This window comes from Geotrypetes seraphini, chromosome 3 (genome assembly GCF_902459505.1).
Source record: "Geotrypetes seraphini chromosome 3, aGeoSer1.1, whole genome shotgun sequence".
Classification (NCBI taxonomy): Eukaryota; Metazoa; Chordata; class Amphibia; order Gymnophiona; family Dermophiidae; genus Geotrypetes; species Geotrypetes seraphini.
In genome coordinates, this window is record NC_047086.1 from 343,399,142 (window position 1) to 343,423,106 (window position 23,965).

Below are 23,965 nucleotides of genomic sequence, written 5' to 3' on the forward strand. Positions count from 1 at the left end.
AGGGACAGCTCCTCTCCTGCCTCATCAGCTGATGCTCCTGCTGGTGAGTCCCCATGCACCATTCTTCAGCTGTCCAACCACTGATCAGAAGACAATCCACCTTTTTTTTTAATGAGAATCTTTGGGACCTTGTGAGACTGGAAGACTGGGCATCAAAATGGCAGATGGCATTTAATGTGAGCAAGTGCAAAGTGGCACTTGTGGGAAAGAAGAACCAAAATTATAGCTACGTGATGCTGGGTTCTATGTTAGGAGTCAATGCCCAGGAAAAGGATCAAAGTTTCATTGTTGAGGATACGTTGAAACCCTCTGCTCAGTGTGCGGTGACGGCAGCTTAGAAAGCAAATAAAAGTTAGGAATTATCAGGAAAGGAATGGAAAACAAAGATGAAAATGCTCTTATATCGTACCCTTCTCTACTAATGCCAACTCCAGACTCTGTTCCTTCTCTTTTGCTGTGCTGGAACAGACTCTTTGAATCACTACGTCAAACTCAGTTGCTGACTATGTTCAAATCCAGTCTCAAGGCTCACTTCTTTAAGGCTGCTTTTAACTTATAACCCTCACTCGCTGTGGAGCAGTCATGCCTGATGAACCCCTCCCAACCCCCTACTTGTCATGTTTCTGTTGATTAGATTATAAGCTCCTCTGAGCAGGGACCGTATCTTGAATGTTGTAATGTAGGATGCTGCATACGTCTAGCAGTGCTATAGAAATGATAAGTAGTAATAGTACACTTCTCCCTCCGTATTCGCGGTATCGATTATCCACGGTTTTTAGCTTGCTGGCTCCTCCCCCCAAATTACATCAGCTTGCGTAGAGAAATCGCTGATTCCAAGCTTTTACAGAGAAAATCAATGATTCCCAGCACTTTCCTCACCGTGTTTAGCCTCTCCTTCAGGTACAGGCCAGGCCTCCCACCATGTTATTCGCGGTTTCACCATATTCACGATGGTTTTTAATAGAAAACAATGAATAACATATGAAAAAGTTATTCATGGTTTTTCTGTATTTGCGGTTCTGTTAATCCCCTATCGCAGCGAATACGGAGGGAGAAGTGTATATGGTTAGAGGCCAGGAGTTCCCAACTGTAAACCTTGAGGGCCACTAACTGGTTGGTTATCAGTGTAATACAGTGCTGCACATTAGCTTTGTTCTTAGGCACCTGACAAATGTTTATTGTGAATATCTAGATCAGGGGTGCCCAATAGGTCGATCGCGATCGACCGGTAGCTCGCCAAGGCAAAGTGAGTCGATCATCCAGGACTCCCTTTGCCTTGGCGATCTATCGGGCCGATCAATCTTCCTCTCCCCGACGTCAATTCTGCCGTCGGAGAGGAAGTTCGGGCCAGCCAATCGCTGCCTGGCTGAGCAGAACTTCCTCTCCGACGGCAGAATTGACATCGGGGAGAGGAAGATTGATCGGCCCGAAGCATGGGGCGGCGGCGGCTTTGGGGCCTGTTATCCGTTGGTGGCGTTTGGGTCCTGTTCCCCGATGGCAGTGGCAGTGGCTTGGGGAAGGGCAGGGAGAAAGAAAGAAAGGGGGCAGGCAGGGAGACAGAAGGAAAGAAGAGAAACAGGAAAAAAAGAAAGGGGATATGAAGAGAGAAAGAAAGAAAGGGCAGGGAGAGAGGAAGAAAAAGTTGGGGGGAGGGAATGAGGTTTGGAGGAGAGGAAGCATACAGGCTGAAAGAAAGATTGGATGCACAGTCAGAAGAAGAAAGTGCAACCAGAGACTTATGAAATCACCAGACAAGGTAGGAAAAATGATTTTATTTTAAATTTAGTGATCAAAATGTGTCTGAATTTATATCTGCTGTCTATATTTTACAATATGGTCCCCTTTTACTAAACCTAATAGTGTTTTTTAGCGTAGGGAGCCTATGAGCGTCCAGAGTAGCGCTGGGCATTCAGCGCAGCTCCCTGCGCTAAAAACTGCTATTGTGGTTTAGTAAAAAGGGAGGGGGTGGGTTTTGTCTATTTTTGTATGGTTGTTACTGAGGTGACAGTGCATAGAGTCATCTGCTTTGACCTCTTTGAAAAAACCCCGGAATAGGAATGATAATTAACAATTCTATGCGTACAGTGTGCGTTGTGTTTTTTAAAAATGTTATTGTTGGTAGATCATTTTGACTTAGTCATTTTTAAAAGTAGCTCGCGAGTCAAAAAAGTGTGGGCACCCCTGATCTAGATAAACCGAATGATTATGATCCTTTGCTGAGATTCCCTGTTTATACCCCCTTGCCAATAAATAACATTGGCAAAAACAACTATAGCCCTTCTGGTTTTCTCTTATGTATATCCTTAGGACAATGAGCACCTTTACTGGAAAACTCTATGACAGGAATATATAAAGGATACATCTTCTGTTTTGAATGATTTAAATAATTTTTCCAGTGTATTCTATTCTCCTGGTTATTTTTTTTAAAGTAATTGTAACCAAATCTTATTAAATATGAAATGGCTCTTGCGCTTTCTTTAGCTGCAGAAAAACTGCAGTTAAGGAATTCAGTTGCTATGAAAGATGTGTGCTGATTCAGGGCTGTCATTTCCTCTGCAGTGACGGGAGCTATTTATTACTTTGCTCTTGGAAAGCAGGGTTAGAACGATCCCTTGGGATAAAGCCTATGTTATTGAGTGACGCAGACAATTGACTTCACATTACAAGCATGTTCAATAAAATAACTATGGTATGTGTCAGTCAATAAATGTAAACCCCTTTCCCCACTACTACTACTACTACTTATCACATATATAATGCTGAAAGGTGTACACAGCGCTGTACATTTTGACATTTATAGATGGTCCCTGCTCGGAAGAGCTTACAGTCTAACTTGGACAGACATGCATGACATATTGGCTAAACAATTACATTAATAAAGCTGAATTGACCTACAATGCTTTTAGAAAACTCATAAAAACTATCTTATTCGACAGATACATCACCTAAACAGAACCTCTCCAAACACTCTGGTTCTTTTCAAAATGCCCTCTGAAATCCTAAACGAGCAGCATTTGTAATTTCAGGACTTTTCTTCTAATATGTCCCCACCCCTCCCCCCGAACCTCTAAACAAACTGTATATTGTAATTTTCGCTGTTTTTTGTTTTTTTTTTTGAATCCCTAACTGTATATTGTAATTTTCATTTTTTTTTCTGAAAACTGAGACTTTTCTTACAGGTCGGCTCCGAAATTCTTAGCAAACAGTATATTTTGTAATTTCGATTTCTCAAGTCCCTGTAATCTGTACTCCTACATATTGTAAATCGCTGAATGTCCAGCTCTCTTGAATGTAAACCGCCTAGAAGTCGCAAGATTGTGGCGGTATAGAAGAATAAAGTTATTATTATTATATAGGGTTGGGGATGCAGAACCCAAGGTGAGAGGAGTTAGGAGTCAAAAGCACTCTCAAAGAGGTGGGCTTTGAACACTGCCAGAGATGGAGCCCGCCGTAGGGGTTTGGGCAGCTTGTTCCAAGCAAATGGTGCAGCAAGGCAGAAGGGCAGAGTCTGGAGTTGACGTCTATAACTTGAGAAACGTGACTGCATATTAGATAGTTGCCCACTAAGATCCATTCCATCCCCACAATTAATCTCCACCATACCCAAAGGAGTCATCCTTATAATTTACTTGCTCGCATCCCTTTGTTTCCTCCCAACCCCTTGTGTTTATTTGGATGGTATCCATCGTTCAACCATAAGTGTTCATACCAAGCCTTATTTTCACATTCTAACTGCCTCTCTCGATGCAATTCAAGCATCATTATTGAGTCACAAGAGATTTTTGACTACACTCCTTTGGGAATCCCATGGCAACTTCTTCCATACTCACAGGAATTGTCTCTCTCGGTGCAATCCAAGCATCATTCCCGAGTCACAAGAGATTTTTGACTACACTCCTGTGGGACTCCCATAGCAACTTCTTCCATACCCACAGGAATCCCGCAATTCCTATGCAGCTCTGTATTTGAAATAGTTCAGTAATATATTTCAGTGATATATTTATGGTTATTTGTATGGATATGTTATCACACTTATTATAAGTTTAAAAATGAATAAAGATTAAAAAAAAAGAAATATTTCAGTAGCTTCTGACCTTTGCACACCTAAAACAAGAGTAGCTTCTTCTGGCACTTGGGATAGAAGAAAGCCCATTGCTAAAATGCAGCTATCTAGGGAGACCAGGAAAAAGGAAAGATGATTTTTGTAAAGCCTCATCTGGTTAGCACTCTCAGAAGGCTCAAGCCTGTGTGGACACCATGTAGATGAGAGCATTTCATCCACTTATTCATGGTGTCGTTGGTCAATAGACAAGAATACATTTTCATGCTGCTGCCTGCATCTATTTCGTTTAAGTTGACTACAAATTTATAGGCAGCATCTGGATGCTGTGACTCTGTATATCCATTTCTCATTAGCTGTTGCTGCTAGAATGTTTCATTCAGGTTTAAGTTTATTAAGGACAGAAGATATCGAGGTCACTTAATTTTCCTTTAAAGAAGAGCAGCGGCAGCTGTAGGCAGATGTTGTGCAGCTCTTTGGCATGGATTCCTTTGTTAATGATGCAGCATGAGGTTTGGGGCACAGAGCCCAGAGTTTATGAATCCTAAAGACACTCCTGAAATCTTAATGGAAATATCAATAAACGGGATAGGGCTCTTGAGCTTTGAAAAGAGGTAACTGAGAAGGAGCTATGATAGAAGTTCATTTTTTTTAAAAATCATGAGTAGTGTGGACCAGTTAAATAGAGAATGGCTGTTTAACCTTTGAAGCAACGCTAAAATAAGAGAACACATAATGAAAATAACTACCAGAAAATTGCAATAAAATCAAAGCATTTCCTTCATGCAGCATATAATTGAGCTATGACATATGTTGCTGAAGAAACACGGTCAAGGCAACTAACGGAGTGTGATTCAAAAAAATATTTAGACAAGCTGCGATGCCTCAGCCACTTCCTCTTTTCCCAGAAGTGTTCTGTATTTTAACAGCATGGTACACACTACGGCCCAGGCTGCAGGGAAAGTGATAGCAACCTAACCTACTTATCAGTTCTTTTGTTCAATAACATGAGCTTACTTGAATCTGACAATTTCTTTGTAAAGCGCAAATTTCAAACAGCCCACCTAAATATTCAGCTGTACCCACTGATCTCATTCCTGCTTTTCATAGGGAAACTATGTGTATGTTTTAAGAATATAAGAAGTTGCCTCCGCTGAGGCAGACCAGAGGTCCATCTTGCCCAGCGGTCCGCTCCCGTGGCGGCCCATCAGGCCTATTGCCTGAACAGTGGTCCAGACTAATTATGTAACTTACCTCTAATCCTATCCCTATAACCTACCTCTACTCCTATCTAAACCCCTCAACCCCTTTGTCCTCCAGGTACCTATCCAAACCTTCTTTGAAGCCCTGTAGCGTGCTCCTGCTTATCACATCCTCCGGTAGCGCGTTCCATGTATCCACCACTCTCTGGGTGAAAAAGAACTTCCTGGCGTTTGTTCTAAGCCTTTCCCCTTTCAATTTCTCTGAGTGCCCCCTTGTACTTGTGGTTCCCCATAATTTGAAAAATCTGTCCCTGTCTACTTTTTCTACGCCCTTCATGATCTTGAAGGTTTCTATCATGTCTCCTCTAAGTCTCCGCTTTTCCAGGGAGAAAAGCCCCAGCTTTTTCAGTCTGTCAGTATATGGAAAATTGCACAAAGGCACAATGGACTGAGGATTTAGTACTTGCTTTTTCTGTAGTCAGATTATTTTTTTCAGGGTTATGTTTCTTTATTTTAGAAAATCAAGATAACAAACCATACCCCCTCTTTTACTAAGGTGCGCTAACTGATCAGTACGCGCTAATCAAATTAGCTAACGCGTCCATATACTAATATGCACATGTTAACGTTTAGCACATGCTAATTGGTTAGTGCTCCTTAGAGGGCCTTAATGAATGTTACAAAGAACAATAATAAATGCAAAATAGCATCGCAACTGAAAGAGCTGAGCCAAAATAGATGTACACTTCCCCCTCTGTATTCGCGGGGGTTAGGGGCAGAGTCGGCCAGCGAATAATATTCGGGCCAGTTCTGCCCCTAACCACCGCTTCCCCCAGATATTTTAAGCCCTGAAAGCCCCCCCCTTAAGCCTTACCTGGTGGTGTAGCGAGTTTTCAGGCAGGAGCGATCTTCCCACGCTCCTGTCCCATGCAGATCGCTCACAGCAAATGGCTGCCTCGAGCCATTTCCTGTGAGCGATCTGCACAGGGTGGGAGGGCCGATCGGGGGTTCAAGGGGGGCAGTCATTGGGGGGGGGGGGTTGCGTCGAGGGCAGGAGGGCCTAGGATCCCTCCTGCCCTGATCATTGGGGGGGAAGGGTGGATCGCGACAGGAGAGATGAGCCATCTCTCCTGCCACGATCATTGCTGTAGGGGGGTAGGCAGGTTGCTGGGGCCGCTGAGCTGATCGCAGCAGCCACAATCAGCTCAGCAGCCCGTTTTCGGCACTTATACCTGTTTTGACTTGGTCTAAGTCAAAATGTATAAGTGCCAACTAGGCAACCTGCCTAAAGTTTTGGTTATACCTGCTGCACGCCTAGGTCTAGGTCGGCCCACCGCCCGCCCTTTCCCCTCCTCTAAAAACGCCTCTTTTCTCTCTGTGCGTTTAGAGACAGGGGAAAGGCCTAAGCTGGTTTTAGATACATCTAAAACCAGCTTTGATTATGGGTACTTGGACGAACAGGCTTTTTGATCGTCCAAGTAGCCATTTAGGCCACTTTTTAGATGTTTTTTAAAAAAATTATGAGCCCCCTAGAGTTTAGCTAAATGCCATTGGTATTCTTTATTCAGTATAAAGGCAGAACGATACTTTAAAATATTGAGGAAGTTCACTCCTCCAGATTCCTTTGGAAGCTATGATAGCGCAATTTCAAAGCACTTAGATCAGCGTTTCTCAGCTCGGTCCTGGAGTACCCTCTTGCCAGTCAGGCTCAGGTTTATGGATATCCTGAAAACCTATCTCACCTTCAAAATTAGCCTCAAGTAAATTGGATGATCAAGCTTCTCATGAGATTGCAGAGGAATTAAAAGCTTTGAAATATCTTATGAGCAATACCAAAGACAGCTGAAATTAAAGAAGAACTAGCTGCTCTTACTGCAGAAGTATCTTAATTTTAAAAATGTCTTGACACTCTTAAAACAAAGGCCTCTGTTATGGAGGAAAATATAAATGGCCTACAGATGGAGCTTGAAGATGCAAACAACCATTCACAACAAATAACTTCTGGATACTAGACCTTCCAGAAGGAAGAGAAAGTAAAGATTTGATCAAATTCTTGGTAACTTTGATTCCTTCAATTTTGGAAATTCAGTTTGCAAAAGAGTTTGAAACTGAACAAGCACATAGAGTTCCCAACAAATGGGAATTAGATGATCTATATCTTAGACTGATTGTTATAAAATTTTTAAGATACACTCATAATGGATATAATGCAGAAAGCAAGATTGAGAGCCCTCATAAAATTTGAGGGAAATACCTTACTTTTTGTACCTACTCTCAATGAAAACACAGCTTGTATGAGAAAACAATTATTGAAATAACTGACCCAAATAGAAAGCAATAAATACATGCCCTGGAAATTTTTATCCTGCATGGATGAGGGTAACTTTTCAAAATCAAACAAAAGATTTTACTGATCTGATGGCACTTGCAGCTTTCATTGAAAAAACGGTCCCTATACCAATCAATGTGGTGTGATCGTAATGTCTTCTAACAAGATCACCCTGTGGCTATAAACTTTTTTCCATGAATGATATATCTGATATAACATTCCATTATATTTCTATGTTGGGTTTCAAAATATAAATAATTAATTTATGTACTCTGTTACATATTTACATTAGTTATATGCATTGTCATGGTTAAAATTCAATATAGATAGGGGTATAAGAGGATATGGTAATATACTATATAAATAATATGTTCATTGTATGAATCATGTGAATTATATATAGTCAATGGACATATACTTTACATAATCTTATTTCACAGTTTAGTATATCTAGGGCTGTAACATCACTTAAAAATTTTAATCACATGATTTAAATGAAAAGAATTTAAATAAATTTAGCATGGGCCCTGCAGCAGCTCTGGAGGGGAAGAGGAGCCTGGTAGTAGCAGTGGCGGCTCTCGTTTGGGGGAAGGAGGCCCAACAGCAGCAGTAGCTTCTCTCTGAGGGGAAGGGGCTGGAAGCAGCAGTGGGGGGGCCCAGCAGCAGCAATGGCAGCTCTCGGAGGGACAGGGAGCAATGCAGCAGCTCTGGGAGTTCTCAGGGAAGGGAGTTTGGCAGTGGCTTTAGGGGGGAGATGGGGGCCAGCAGCATCAGCACTGGCAGCGCTCAGGGGGGGAGACCTGACATCAGCTCTGGGGATTCTCTAGGAAGGGGGAGCCTGCAGCTGCAGCAGTTTTTAAAAAACCTGATTAATGCCAGCATTAAGCTGTGTCAGGCAGGGCAGCTCCAGAGGGCCCCCATAGGTAGGACGTCCTTTCTCACGTACCCACCCCCCAATCTAAAGTCCTCCCCCTTCACCTTTGAAATCCAAGGGGATCGTTAGTTCAGAAGCTTTTCAAAAGTGCTGCTCACTTCCTCCTCAGCCACTGACCTGGAAAGTAGAAATAGCAGTTTTTTCTCCCCTGCTTTAGGCAATAACATGGTTTTGCAGTTATTATTAAAAAATCTTTAGATGCTTTAACATTATAGCCAACACGAATGACTTAATTGGAAGGTGGGTCATGATCACTATTGAAATTAATGGACAACTACTCATTGTGAGCCCCTTTTATAAAGCTGCTGTAACAACTCCTTTTTTAAAAAAAAAAAAATATTCTTTATTCATTTTGAAAACTTTAAGCAAGCGTACAGGAATATATCATTAGTAACAACAATAACACTTGTAATTCTCATATAATTCTACAAACATAAAAATTATATCCCGTCCCACCCACCTTCTTTCAAATATTATAATCAATTATATCATAAATATAACATAAACACATAATTTAGTGAAATTTCCAACTCCTGTGTGACAAATGTGACGCAGTCCATTCAGTTTCTATGGGCTGCATTACATTTGCCATGCCAGGTGTCGCTACTGTGGCTTTGTAAAAGGGGGCCTATATTAAATATTTATACTCCTAATTTGGATTGCCTAGAATTCTTTAATACTATAGCAAATCAATTACTATCTGCTCAGGATTCCACTTTTATGCTTGGTAATGACTTTAATACAGTGGTTTTACCCTAAATTGGTTAGATGCTGTAAAGTTCATTTAGAAAATCTAAAATATTGTACACACTAAATGACATTATTACCCAATTTAATTTGAGTCCTGGAGACTTTTACATCCTATGGGAAAAGAGTTTACTTTCTTCTCTCCCCCTCACCTATCATATTCCAGAATAGATTTTTTTTTCTAATGAGTGGTTCTTTTAGTAAATTTATTGCTCATGCTGACATAAAAGAAATTTTAATATCAGATCATGCTGTGATAACTTTGACATTAAGTGGCATTGCTCCTTCCTTACCAAAGAATGATTGGAGATTTAATTCATTTTTACTAATTAAACAGGGCTTTAAATCACACATTGAGGAAGCCATTAAAGAATTCTTTGAACTTAATAAACTTGAAGATACTAACGGCTGCTTTTACAAAGGCGCACTAGCGGCTGCGCTGCGCTAATGGCCCTGAAGCCCATAGAAATTTAAATGGCTTCGGGGCTGTTGCCGCGTGACAGCTGCTAGCGCGTCTTTGTAAAAGAGGCCGTAACTGGACATGCTTATGGTCCACATTTTAGGCTTATATTAGAAGGATTATAATATTTTCTGCCAAATTGCACAAAAACACCAAGGATGGCATTGGGCAAATAGAACAGAAAGATACCTCCAACATGTCCATTTTATTGGAGTTTCAAAATCTTCATTTTAAATACAATACTATTCTAAGTAAATCTGCTGCAAACTCCATTTTCATTCAAGAAGCTAATTATTACTCAGAAAATAATAAATGTGGTCACCTATTGGCCTCGCAATTAAAACAGAAACCTGAACGAATATCTATGGTTACCATAAGATCAGAATGAAAAAATGGATTTAACCACTTTGGGGCAAATTCTATAAGAAGCAGCCAAAAATTGGGTGCCGATATAGGCGCCGTTCAACGCGATTCAAGCACAATTGGGTGCTGTTTAGTGAATCACGCTGAGCGACACCTATTTTGGAGGCACCCATTAAATAGGTCAGCTCTAGGCACAACTAAAAGTTAGGCGCCCATGCGAGTGCTTAAGCACGCTTAAGAGCAGTGATTCTGCAAGAAGGCGCCTAACATGTAGCCACGGCCACGCCTAACGTGCATAGCGCCTATTTTTTTGAAGGCCGCTTAAATTTTTAGAGGCGCCTTGTTACAGAATCGCGCTTTCTTGATAGGCGCCTATGTTTCAATCAGTGCTGATTAAAAAGCTTAATTGAACTTGTTCAATTAAGATAGGCGCCTTATCTAGTTGGGCACCTCCGAAACAGGTGCCTAACTTTAGGCGCTGGTTATAGAATTTGGGTCTTGGGGCTCCTTTTACGAAGGTGCGCTAACGTTTTTAGCGCATGCACCAGATTAACGCGCGCTAGCTGAAAAACTACCGCCTGCTCAAGAGGAGGCAGGAGCGGCTAGCGTGTGCGGCATTTTAGCATGCGCTATTCCACGCGTTAAGGCCCTAACGCGCCTTTGTAAGAGGAGCCCTTAATGACAAACGGATCCCCATAAGGTTAACCTATAAACATTGGATACTTAACTGAAGGAAAGAATCTCAGAATTGCCACTCCAAGGATCATAGTAATATTATCCTTTAGGGAATCGTGGCAGGAGTATCTTTCATTGATTCAACACCTTCAGACTTCACTGACTTATCATTAGCAAGCCTACGGTAATTCTTAGTATTGCTACTCAAAATATTTTTCTTTTCATTTTTAAATTTTATAGTTTTTAAATTTCTTACGTAATTAGTGTATGTGAGACTAACACAGCACTCTTATGTCTCAACCAATAATATCAGATATAGAGACAATTATTTCATTTCAAATCTCTAGTAAGAATAAACACGCCTTGCTGAAAAGCAAATATATAGTCTCAACCAGCAATAACGGTTGTAGATGAAAAAAGAGAACACTTATCTCATAATTCAACTGATCATTTGTGGCAGGGAGACTACATGGATAATCATTGCACAGAGTGTCTTGCAAAAGCCCCAAACATTGAGAGTCCGATGGGACCCGTTTCGCCACCAGCTGGTGGCTTTTTCAGGATTTAACAAGTCGGTGTTATGATGATTGATTTGTGACTGCGAGATCTTTAGCCCGACTTGTTAAAACCTGAAGAAGCCACCAGCTGGTGGCGAAACGGGTTGCCTTGGGATTGGTCATCGAAAAAGCATTCAACCATGTGGAAAGGTCTGTCATATTTAAAACTTTACATTGGTATGGTTTTTCAAATAGCTTAATATGATCAAAGTTTTATATACTTCGCATATGATCAAATTTTTGTGAATGGCTTATGCTCTTCCCCATTTAAAATGTTGAGGGACCAGACAAGGTTGTCTCCTGTCACCGCTTCTCTTGGAACCCATGCTTACTGCAATTAGATCTGACACTAAGATTGAAGGTTTTGTCCGTGATAACTCCATCGTTAAATTATCTGCGTATGCCAATGACATTCTTATATCAGTTCTGCTTCTATTCAAAATATACTCAAAATTATACAAGAATATTTGTTCATCTCTGATTATAAATTAAACAGTAATAAAATGGAAATTATGCCTCTCAATTGCCCTGCAATGAAGAATGGAATATATAATTATGGTTTCCTCTGGTCACCAAATAAGGTCAAATACTTAAGGGCTCCTTTTATCAAGCCGCGCTAGCGGTTTAGCGCGCGTAATAGCACACGTTAAACCGCTGGCCGCGCTAGCCGCTACCACCTCCTCTTGAGCAGGAGGTAATTTTTAGGCCAGCTTGGGGGTTAGGGGGTGATGAAAAATCACGCGCGTTAACCCCACTAGCGCAGCTTGATAAAAGGAGCCCTAAGTGTTGTATTTGGCCCTACCATTGAAGAAACTTCACAATATCACTCTGAATATTTGCTGAACCTTGTGAAAGATCTAACCAAGAAATGGACACCCCTCAGCTTAACATGGTAGGGTTGTCTGAACACTATAAAAATGATGATAGTACCAAGAATCAACTATGTCCTTAATATGTCACCCTTTTGCTGAATATTGAAATGTATAAAACTATAGAACAGCTCCTTTCTAGATTTTAATGCCATAAGAAACAACCTCGTATTGAACTTACAAAACTCATGTTCCAAAGACAAAGGAGGTATCAGTTTTCCTAGTTTTTATGACTATCATTTAACATTTCTTATGAGACAAGGTTCTTCCCAAATTTTAAGTCCAGAATTTTAAGTTCATTGTAAGCTTTTCAAGCAGGGACTGTTTCTTGCATGCTTAGAGGCTGTAAATGGTGCCTAAATTGGCCGGTGCCTAAATAAATAGCGCTGGCCGTGTGTCAGTCAAACTTAGGCACCTGAAATGTAGGCAAGGGTTTTAAAAGCCTACATTTTAGGTGCCTAAGTTTTGGAGAATCACACTTAGCAGTGCCTAAGTCACGCTGTGCTCATAGAAATGCCCACTTAGGCGTTAGGTGCTGCTAAACACTATATGGTAGGTGTCTATCTTTTATACAATTGGATAGGCGCCTATTGCCCAATTGATTTTTTTAAATTTTTTTTTAGCAATTATTGAACCTGTTAAGGGCATTTTGCCAGTTGTTAGTTAGTTGCCATTGACTCGTGCTTGAGTCCTAGCGACTTGATGAATTACAGATCTAAAAAGAAATTGGTTTTGTGCTAGTCTGATAAGGTCCTCCAACGTCATCCCCATGGTCGTTTTCAAGATGTCCATCCATCTGATTGCAGGTCATCCTCTTTGCCTGGTTCCTTCGATCTTCCCAAACATAATGTCCTTCTGCAATGATCTCTCTCTTCTGACAGTGTGACCAAAATAAGACAGTCATTACTTCATCATTTGGGGTTTCGAATGACATAGCCGGTTTGATCTCTTCCAGAATTGATTTGTTAGTTCTTCTGGTGGTCCATGGCACACATAAAATCCTTCTCCAGCACCAAAGCTCAAACGAGTCAATTGTTAGGCGCCATTTATAAAATCATCCCCTTAATGTACAGTATGGTGTGCATCTGGTAGCGCTATAGAAATAATAAATAGTAGTAGTAGAATTAAGCAATTTATCTATGGATGTAACTATCTAAGATAAGTTGCAAACTCATCTCTCAGCGATCCAGTAAAGCTAACCATTGTTTATTTGACCAAACTGGTTATTAATATTAGAGATAGTTTTTCTAATAATAAATGGATTAAGTCATTATTGATACTTCTATGGAATAATGATGCAATTAAAATTCAGGGCTCCCCTATTTATTGGAAATTTTGGCAAACTCATGGTACATATATAAACTGTTAATCACATGGTATAAAATTCCTGCTAAGCAATATTTTAAATGGCTGCAGTTGTCATTGTTTAAAAGCTAACTTTCCACATATATCCTCTCTGCATACACATCTAGACTTATCATTATGCCACAAATTCTCAGCTGGTAAGGTGTAAATATATACAACTTAAGAAATTTACAAATTCATCTTCAACTGAAAAAGTTTGGAATCAAGAGATGAACACAACCTTTGAGCCTGAAATGTGGGAACAGATCTGGCAACATAGTTTTAAGGCCTTGAAATCTGCCTCTGTACTACAATCCATATGTGCTATGATGCACAGATTGATTTGGACCCCATATAAGTTTACAAGCTAAATAATTATACTACTAATACTTGTTGATCCTATAATAAGGATATTGGTACCTTATCTCACATGAGTTTCTCATGTATTCATTTAAAACTCTATTGGGATAGCATATGGAAGATTATATGTTCAGTTCTTAACATTAATGAACCTGTAACCTTATAGATCATTATGACTGGTCGTTTTCACCTATTACACTATTTCTGCATACAAGGCCAAATTACTTCATATTCTGTTTCTGGCCATTAAAAATATTTGTTATTCATGGCAAGTTTTTTTCTAAAATAGAATACAACACTTGGTGGAATACCATTTGTCTAACCATCGAGTATGAAAGAATAATTGCTGACAGAAAAAAAATCAGTAGGTTCTTACATAAAAATTTGGTCACCATCACAACAATGTTATGATCAATAATTTCACTGGTTTTGTTGCTTTTTTATGTTATTTTCTGATAAATACCGTACATGGAGGCATCTGTAACAATCTTCCTATCCGTGATTACTCAAACAGCAGTCACACACTCTCAGTCACAGAATCAGCAATAAAATAAAAACTGCACCATATATTATTGCTGACTCTGTGACTGAGAGTGTGGAAATACATGGAGGAGCATTTTTGATAGAACGTCTAAGTCTGACTGGGCATTTCAGCAAGGACGCCCAAAAGTCAGGTCAGGAAAACAACCTTATTCGAAATCACAAGATGTCTATCTTTTTTCTTTTTTTTTTTTTTTTTTCCAAAAATGATTCATCTAGATGTTCTGGCCCTTAGAATGTCTGTCTTTTGGCAATTTTAAAAAATCAAAACATCCAAATGCAAAACATCCAAAACAGGCCCATCTAGATGTGGGAGGGACCCTCATTTTAATGGCCTGGCCACATAGACATGCCAACAGAGCAGCAGGACACTTTAGGGAGCATTGCTGTGAACTTCACATAAAGGGTACCAGGTACACATTTCACCATAATCCCCTTATAGTGTATGGTGACCCCTCCAAAACTCCCCCAAACCTATTCTGTCCACTTGTCTACCACCCCAATAGCCTTTATGACTGCTAGTGTCACCAGTATCAGTGGTCCCCAACCCTGTCCCTGAGGACCACCAGGCCAGTCAGGTTTTCGGTATGGGGTAGATTTGCATGCCTGTCACCTCCATTATATGCAAATCTCTCTCATGCATTTTCATTAGGTCTATCCCAAAAACCTGACTGGCCTGGTGGTCTTCCAGGACAGGGTTGGGGACCATTGACCTATATGGCAGTACAGTAGGTTTTGGATGAGTTTTGATGGCTTCATACTTTCTAGCACAAATGTAGTGAGTAGGGTAGGATATGGGCCTTGATCCCCCCTCTCTATGGTTCACTACATCGCCCACCAGGCTACCCCAGACAACTGCTTGCTACTCTACTAGTATTTCCAATGATATCAGCAGCTGTCATAGGGGCTGGTATGTACTGCATCTTTTATATCTTCTAGATCTAGATGCACATTCTTATGATGGCAGTAATTTGCTCACAGATTACTGAATCTGGGCAGTATTTTTTATGGAGAGCTTGTTACAAGCTATGTGGTTAGTGGCTCTAAACTGCAGCTTTCTGTATTGACTCCTGAGTTAATAAGTCTGCGTAGCGAGCAGTTTTATTAAATGCCAGTAGAGCCATTTAAAGAAACCACATGTTTCTTTAGCTCCATTGGCTAGTGAGTGGTTTATGGTTTACAATAAATAAAATATAGCACTGGGAAAGGAGAAAAGGAACTCCATTCCAGATAGGAGAGAGGAAGGTAATCGGCAGTGAAGAGGAATAGATACAGAATAAGAAATCATTCATTTATCAAGCAAGCAATAGGCAGTGGATAGATGTGTAGCAAACACACAGTGGCAAGTCCAGGCTAAATGGCCCCAACTGCTAAGTTTCAAGCCCTCTAAAGAACAGGTGAGTCTTGAAAGCTGCTTTAAATTTATGGTGAGCTGAGTCAGGAGAGAAATCCAGGATAAAGGTTCTGCACAGTAGAAAGTGTTGCTGAATATTCACACAGATCACTAACTGTTGCTAGTTCTTCCAACAGCGATATTCTGCTAGTATTCATATAGCTAAGCAGGTTTTGCTGTGCTAAATTATATAATTAGCTATACAGATAGAGAGCAAATCTGTACAGGTCGCCAATCCCCAACATTTAGGCGCCAAAATGCACATGAAAAGGTAGTTGCTAAGCACTACTCAGTAATGGCATCTGAGCACTCATATGCCATTATAAAATAGAGCGTAAGTTGGCATTTATGCGTCACTTTGGTGTGAGCACTTATGCCCAGTGTGTGGTGGGTATAAACGCACGCCTAAATGTTGCATTTTAGTGTACAACTTCTATAATGCTCTAAGTTACATGCGTGGAGGGGCATTTTCGATAGGACGTCTAAGTCTGACTTTGGATGTCTCTGCAACAATGTTCATAAGTTTGGTTGAGAAAACAATCATTTTTGAAACAGCAAGACATCTATCTTCCCCCTTCCCCCCCCCCCAAAAAAAAAAGGCTCATCTAGATGTTCCAGCCTTTAGGATGTCTATATTTTTTGGCCATTTTCAAAAATCAAAACTTCCAAAACAAACCCATTTGGACATTGGAGGAATCATCATTTTAATGGACTGGCCACACAAACAAGCCTTAGGAGACACTGCTGTGAATATCACATTAAGGGTGTCAGGTACATATTTCACCATAACCTTCTTATAGTGTATGGTGAGCCCTCAAAAAAACTACTATACCCACCTGTCTACCACCCCAATAGCTCTTATATGGCAGTACAATAGGTTTTGAGTGAGTTTTGGTGGCCTCACACGTTCCACCATAAATGTAGTGGGTAGAGTGGGATATGGGGCCTGGATCCCCCTCTCTATGGTTCACTACACCGCCCACTAGGCTACTCTGGAAACCTGCTTGCTGCTGTGGTAGGATTTCCCATAATATTTGCAGCTATCATAGAGGCTGGTATGTACTGTTTCTTTCATATCTTTGGGAGGGGGTCAATGACTACTGGGAAAGTGTGGGGGAGGGGGTCATGCCTTCATGCATCCAGTGACCATCTGGTCACTTTGGGCACCTCTTTAGCCCCTTATGCATCTTTAAAACAGTTCTAACTGCAAAATGGTTTCATTATCCTTGCAAGACGTCCAGGTCCTAATCCCACCCAAAACACACCTCTAACATGCCACCTTAAGATTTAGATGTACAGTCAAACCTCGGTTTGCGAGTAACGCGGTTTGCGAGTGTTTTGCAAGACGAGCAAAACACTCAAGCAAACTTTAACTCGCAAAACGAGCATTGACTCAATTAGCGAGTGAGTTCACCCCAAGAACCGGCTTCCCTTCCCTTGCGGCCCACCTCCAAACCCTTATCTTCAGCGGACACCGGATAAGAGGAGCAGGAAGCTGGCGTGAAAGCCCTAGCGCACCTTAGTTTAAGGAGCCCTCAGTTTTTTGTAACAATGTTATAAGCTGCTTTGGGTGGTCCATTAAGGTAATATATAAGCATAAAGAATAGACAGACATTGTCCTTAACTGTTTTCTCCTGAACTTTCCATTCCAGGTCAAAATCTCGATGCCATTCATGACATAACAGTGGCCTACCCTCGCAACATTCCTCAGACAGAGAGGCACATCCTGAATGGGAACTTTCCCAAGGAGATACACTTTCATGTGCAACGATATCCAGTGGCAACTCTACCAACCTCGAAGGAAGAACTTGAACTCTGGTGCCAGCAGCGTTGGCAGGAGAAAGAAGAACGGCTGCGGGCTTTCTATCAAGGCTACAAGTACTTTGACGTGACGGGACACAGCAAAATCCCCCCTTGCAAATCTGAGCTCCGGGTGCTCCTAGTAAAGTGCCTGTCACTCCTTTACTGGACATCTTTCACCCTTGCCATGTGCTTCCTGCTCTACTGGTACAACGTAGTCCGCTGGTATTTTGTTCTCATGGTTGTAATATTTGTCCTTCAGCAAAAGCTCTGCGGAGGACTAGAATTAATTGAACTGGCATGTCACCGGTTCTATACTAGGAAACACCAACAGAATTTATTCACACAAAAACAGGAATAATCAAGTAGGGCTTAAAAATAGCGTTAAACTTTGTGAAGTAGGAAAAGATTTTTTTGCATGAAAATTGTATGTCTTTCTTACTACCTTCATTATTGTGTTTATTTAAAAAAAAAAAAATAGTTTTGTACTTGTAAAATACAACAGGAAAAAAAAATGACTATCAAGGGAAAACGGCTTTTCTCTGAATGTAATTCCAAACCTGCCCCTTCAAACCAAAAGCATTTTAAGGGATAATGGAATTAAAGAATCGTTGCTGGATGAATTGAGAACAATCATTAGGCAGAAGAAAAGAAAATTTTTTATGGAAGCGTCTTAACCTGCCCTATCCCATCACATTATAAACCACAAGATGTGCTAAAATTTTGCAATTAACGCATGTTAGCAACCGAAGTTAACATGCAATAACTGCAAAATCTCGGCATTAAATGTTAGGGGAGGGGTTATCCCCAGCACCTTGTGAAAGAAACTGTGCAGTTAACACAGAGAAATTATTGCTAATACATATAGGAGAGAATTCAATAAATGATGCCGAAAAAAATGAATGCTGAGCGCTATTGTATAAAGGGCCTGCTAAAACCTGCTGTAAATACTGATGCCCAAGTTAGTCATGGTTAGTCAGTATTCTGTGTGTAACTTTTTGGAATGCTGCTGACATGCCCATGGCCACACCCTTTTTTGAGATGCACACTATGGGAATTAGGAGCTGTGCCTTATAGAATAGTTCTCAGCCAGATGTGCATGCACATTTTAATACATGCCCGTTAACATTAATACAGTGGTACCTCAGTTTGCAAGTGTTTTGCAAGACGAGCAAAACACTCAGCAAACTTTTGAATCACAAACCGAGCACTGCCCCGATCAACGAGCACTTACAGTCCAGGAAGTGCCGCTTCGGGGGATTCCTCCATCTTCTGGCCAGCCTTCTACATCGGGTGCCTTCCGCAGGTTGGAGGACCTCTGTCTGGGCCTGCGCGGCCGGGTGCTGTCCTGCCTGCGCGTTGTGTGTGACATGCACAGTGTCAATCATCGGCATTGTGCGTGGCGTGCGGGTGGAGCGGCGCTCGGCTGCGTGGGCTCTGGTGGAGGCTCTCCAGCATGTGATGTGGAGGGCTGGCCGGCGGCATCCCGCTGAAGGCACTGCAAGGTTCTCCGGCGGCTGACATCCACACCCTCCCCCCCGAAGCGACACTGTGGGGTTCTCCGGCGGTTGGCATCCCCCCCCCCGAAGCGGCACTGTGGGGTTCTTCTTCAGATGACCGATGGAGGAGACGGCGCTGCAGCATCTGGCACCTGACAGGTATAGACCCCGGTTCTAGAGCGAATCATCTGAGTTTCCATTATCCCCAATGGGGAACTCTGTTTTGATAAACGAGCATTTTGGATTACAAGCATGCTCCTGGAACGGATTATGCTCGCAATCCAAGGTACCACTGTACTTGGTTGTTAGCATCCAGTTATTGATAATTCTGAGCTCATTAGCTAATTTATCTGCATACACATCTCCGAAGTATGCCAAAGTTGGGCATGCAACTTTGGGCACCATGTATAGAATTTGGGGGATAACTAGCAGTACTTCCAGTAACATAGAATACAGATAGCTGCACCTCTGGAGATGTATGTAACTATCCCCCCACCCCCCTTTTACAAAACCACGCTAGCGTTTTTAGTGCCACCCGTGGAGGCAACAGCTCCAACGCTCATAGAATTCTAAGAGCATTGGATCTCTTTACCATCGCGGCCGAGCTACGGTTTTGTAAAAGGAGGGGGCGGGGTATATCTTGTTTGCAGTTCTCTTGTAATGAACTCCATGTGAACTGCATCGCCTGTTCCATGCACACTAAATGGAATTTCCATATTAGGTACTTAACGTGGCAGTTGGTACACACTGTCAGCGCAACACCACAGTGCTAGTTCACAATAAAAGCTCTGTAAAACGCAGTGTAAATAGGCTCCAAAGTGTCTTAAACTCTGTCCCTATTCAGTCATCCACTAAGCGCCAGGCTCAAGAACCGTGGATCAGTTTCCGATTTCACTTTTACAAAGGTGTGCTAAGCGTTTTAGCGCACGTACCAGATTAGTGTGCGCTAGCCAAAAATCTACCGCCTGCTCAAAAGGAGGCAGTAGCGGCTAGCATGCGCTATTCCGCGCATTAAGGCCCTAGAATGGCTTTGTAAAAGGAGCCCTTACTCTGCGTACAGTGCTGAGACATTTATCAACCCTCGGTCCTTTTCGTGTTGAACAAGTATCTGTTTTTTGTTACTTTCAAATCATGTTGAGTACTTAAATGCTTCTCTTGGTCCCCTTCCATCCCCTTACAGATACCAAAGTTCGGTAATAACTTATATGGATGTCTGCATTCAGCTATGTGTCCATTTTCCACCTAAGCGTTATTAAATACCTGCATAACATACAGAGCATGTATCTGTAAGGGTGGCATACACAAGGGAGAAGCATGGATGGGACATAGACGTGGCTCGTACTTACACAGGTAACTTAGAGGATACTGCGTTACTTGTGTCCCATACTTTTACAAGCTCTGTGGCTTGGGTGAGAGTAGGCACTTGCATGTTAGACATGCTGATAGAGGATTATGCTAGCTATCTATAATGGAAGCTAGGCATCATCATTCTGTTATACAATAGGCTTCTACCAAGCAGCCATGGGGGAACTTAAATGGAAGCACTCATAGAATTATTCCCGTATTGCTATCTATTATTATACTAACTGTTCTGCCTGCAGCATTCATTCATCTTGGAATACATTGCACTTATAGAGGCCATTAAACCTTCAGCTAAGAATTTTCATGTAATGTTCCCCCTGCTGTTTCCTCCTCCACCCCTAACTGTGAATCTCTAGTTCAGACACCTTTTGTGGCAAAAAGAATGAGGACTGGCTCCCCTTTTTCCCAGCTGGAATACATCTAGCATCACTCTGGTCACGCTAACACATAGCTTCCAGATGGCTTTCTTCTCCCCTTTCCCTTTTCCCACCCTTTCTTCCACTCTTTCTGTATTACCCGTCTATTCCTTCTTTTTCCCTTCCTCTGTGCCCCTTAGCAGCCATGCACTCCCCTTACTGCCATCTTTTTTTCTCCTCCCTCTGTAGGTTCCTGTTTCTCCCTGGTTTTTAATTTTATTGTAAACTGCTTTACCACGCTCCTGTGCTAAATGCAGCGTATAAAGCTCTTCCAATAAATAAATAAAATTTCCCCACCTCAGGCAACCATCCCCAGGAATCTGAGAAATCAGAGGTTGATAGTGCCTATTTTTATCCGACGTACACATATGCATTTCAAAAGGCAAAGAATGGACAGAGCGTTCTGTGTTAACGTGACCAGAGTGATGCTGGATGTATTCCAGCTGGGTAAAAGGGGAGCCGGTCCTCATTCTCTTTGCCACTAAAGGTGTCTGAACTAGAAATTCACAGTTAGGGGTGGAAGTTGCAGCACACCTACACAGAGCAGGTATACAGGGGCATCCATATCTGGACAATTGGCTTATAAGAGCCCAGTCTGAATCCGAAGGAAGAACAGCTGTGCAAAGAATGGTTCCGCTACTGTAGAATCCGGGCTGGGTGGGCAACCTTCAGAAGAACCACCTGGAGCCAACAAAGATCTTGGTTTGTCTTCAGTGCTGGTTTCCCCTTCTTTAAACTTCATCATTTATCTGTGCACATTGTTCTTGTTAATGGTGCCATCTCCATAAACATTCTATAACCTGTGGATGTCGAAATGCCTGCGCCCTTTTTTTGTCAAGAACTCAATGATGGCACTTTGCTCCTGCTTGGAATCCATTATTCACCTGCAGTAAAGAAAAATGTTATTAGACACTTGTATAGAGGAAGAGTTACTCTACCAACATATGCAATTTGAACGACCTATGTCAGTTAATAAAAAAGTTATGCCCAGTTTTGCATTACTTTCTATACATCCCTTGTATATTTAAAAAAAAAAAAAAAAATTTTTAATGTTTTCTATTCAAGAGCATGTGGAGCATCCTGTTGGTTTAAAGAGCTGCTATCGGACCCATGAATGGGCATCTCACTTTTCAGTATATGGGTGAGATAGCCAGCAGAATTGTGACATAAAAAAAAAAAATCTGAAACATATTAAAGCATGCATTTTATCTAATGTGGCCTTCTTTCTTCTCATCTCACCATCCCCTTTTCCCTTCAAAGGAAGACTCTGGAACACAGCTTTGATTTTCATTTTTCCATTAATGTAAGCTTAATTCCATGAGGTGATCAGCAATATAAATACTACTTTACCATTGGGGGAAAAATGTTTATATCCTTCTTTCATAAAACTATGCTAAAGTTTTCCCTTTGAGCCACTTTACCAACCATTTTGAGTCTCAAAACTATGAAATAAAATTTTTTCCTTTTTTCCCCTAGAAACATGATGGCAGGTAAAGGCCAAATGGTCCATCCAGTCTGCCCATCTGCAGTATTCACTATCTCCTCCTCTTACTAAGAGATCCCATGCGCCTGTCTCATGTTTGCATGAATTCAGACACAGTCTTTGTCGCCACCACCTCTACTGGGAGACTATGCCACATATCTAGCAACCTTTCTGTAATAAAAGTATTTCCTTAGGTTACTCCTGAGCTTTTTGCCTCTTAACTTCATTCTCTGTCCTCGCATTCTGGATCTTCCTTTCAAATGAAAGAGACTCACCTCGTGCACTATATCTCCCCTTTCCTGCCTTTCCTCCAAAGTATACATATTGAGATCTTTAAGTTTGTCCCTATATGCCTTTTGATGAAGACCACTGATCATTCTAGTAGCCTTCCTCTGGATTGACTCCAGTCTTATACAGAGGCATCAATACCTCCTTTTTCCTACTGGTCATACCTCTCCCTATGCACCCTAGCTCCTTCCATCTTTCACTGTTGCCACCTTAAGATAATTACCTACTATCTTATCCAAGTCTTCCATGCACAAAAGTTCTTCACACCCTAAGTTATACCATTCCCTCAGGTCTTTGCAGCCCAATGAATGGCCTTGCATTTCTTAGCATTAAATCTTAGCTTCCAAATTTCAGATCATTCTTCAAGCTTCACTAGGTCATTCCTCGTGTTATTCACACCATCATGGGCTTCTACTCTGTTGCAGATTTTGGTATTATGTGCAAAGAGGCAAATATTACCTGACAGTCCATCAGTAATATTACCAACAAAAATGTTAAAAAGAATATGCCGAAGAACCGAACCTTGAGGCACACCACTGGTAACATCCCTTTCCTCAGAGTGATCTCCATTGATCATTACCCTCTGTCAGCTTCCACTCAACCAGTTCCTGACCCAGTCCATCACTTTGGGGCCCGTACCAAGGGTACTCATCTTATTTGCTTGTGTGGAACACTGTCAAATAAACCAAATATAGCACTCTCCCTCTATCCAATTCTCTGGTCACCCAGTCAAAGAAATTGATCAGATTTGTCTGACAAAACCTGCCTCTAGTGAATCCATGTTATCTCAGGTCCTGTAATCTGGATTCCAGAAATGTCACTAGTCTCTGTTTTAAAAGTGTTTTCATTAAGTTACTTGCCACAGAAATCAGACAATAGCCTGTATTTCCCTACTTCTTCCTTACTTCCACTTTTGTGGAGAAGGATCACATCTGCCCTTCTCCGTCTTCCAGTACCACTCCTGAGTGTAGAGAAGCATTGAAAAGGTCAGTCAGCGGTTCCTTCAGTACCCTCAGATGTACACCATCTGGCCCCATCGCTTTGTCTACCTTTAGTTTAGCTAGCTCCTCATGAACACAACCTTAAAGTATTTTTTTCCAGGCCTAATAGGATTTGTTTAATTCCTCTTGAGCCTTCCTTCCCCACAGTGCATCTGGTCATGGGAAATTTTGAATGAAGTCCCAAAGGAGCCACCTTGATTCTCTTCAGTTCTTTCTTCCCACAACTGTAAACCATGTCCATGCTACATAAACCAAAAAAGTGCATAACTAGGGCCATGTTCAG

General features: G+C 41.5%; 1 protein-coding gene across 13 annotated transcripts in view; it reads left to right on the forward strand.

Moving 5' to 3' along the window:
- The window catches only part of LCLAT1 (lysocardiolipin acyltransferase 1), a 296,554-nt gene extending 274,496 nt beyond the window's left edge, over nt 1-22,058 (forward strand). For all 13 annotated transcript variants that reach the window (XM_033938082.1, XM_033938078.1, XM_033938079.1 and 10 more), the window contains one exon: nt 17,486-22,058. In XM_033938082.1, coding sequence (XP_033793973.1) covers nt 17,486-17,994 — 509 coding nt within the window. In that variant the 3' untranslated portion in view covers nt 17,995-22,058. The remainder of the gene's footprint in view (nt 1-17,485) is intronic.
- The last annotated feature ends 1,907 nt before the right edge of the window (nt 22,059-23,965 follow it).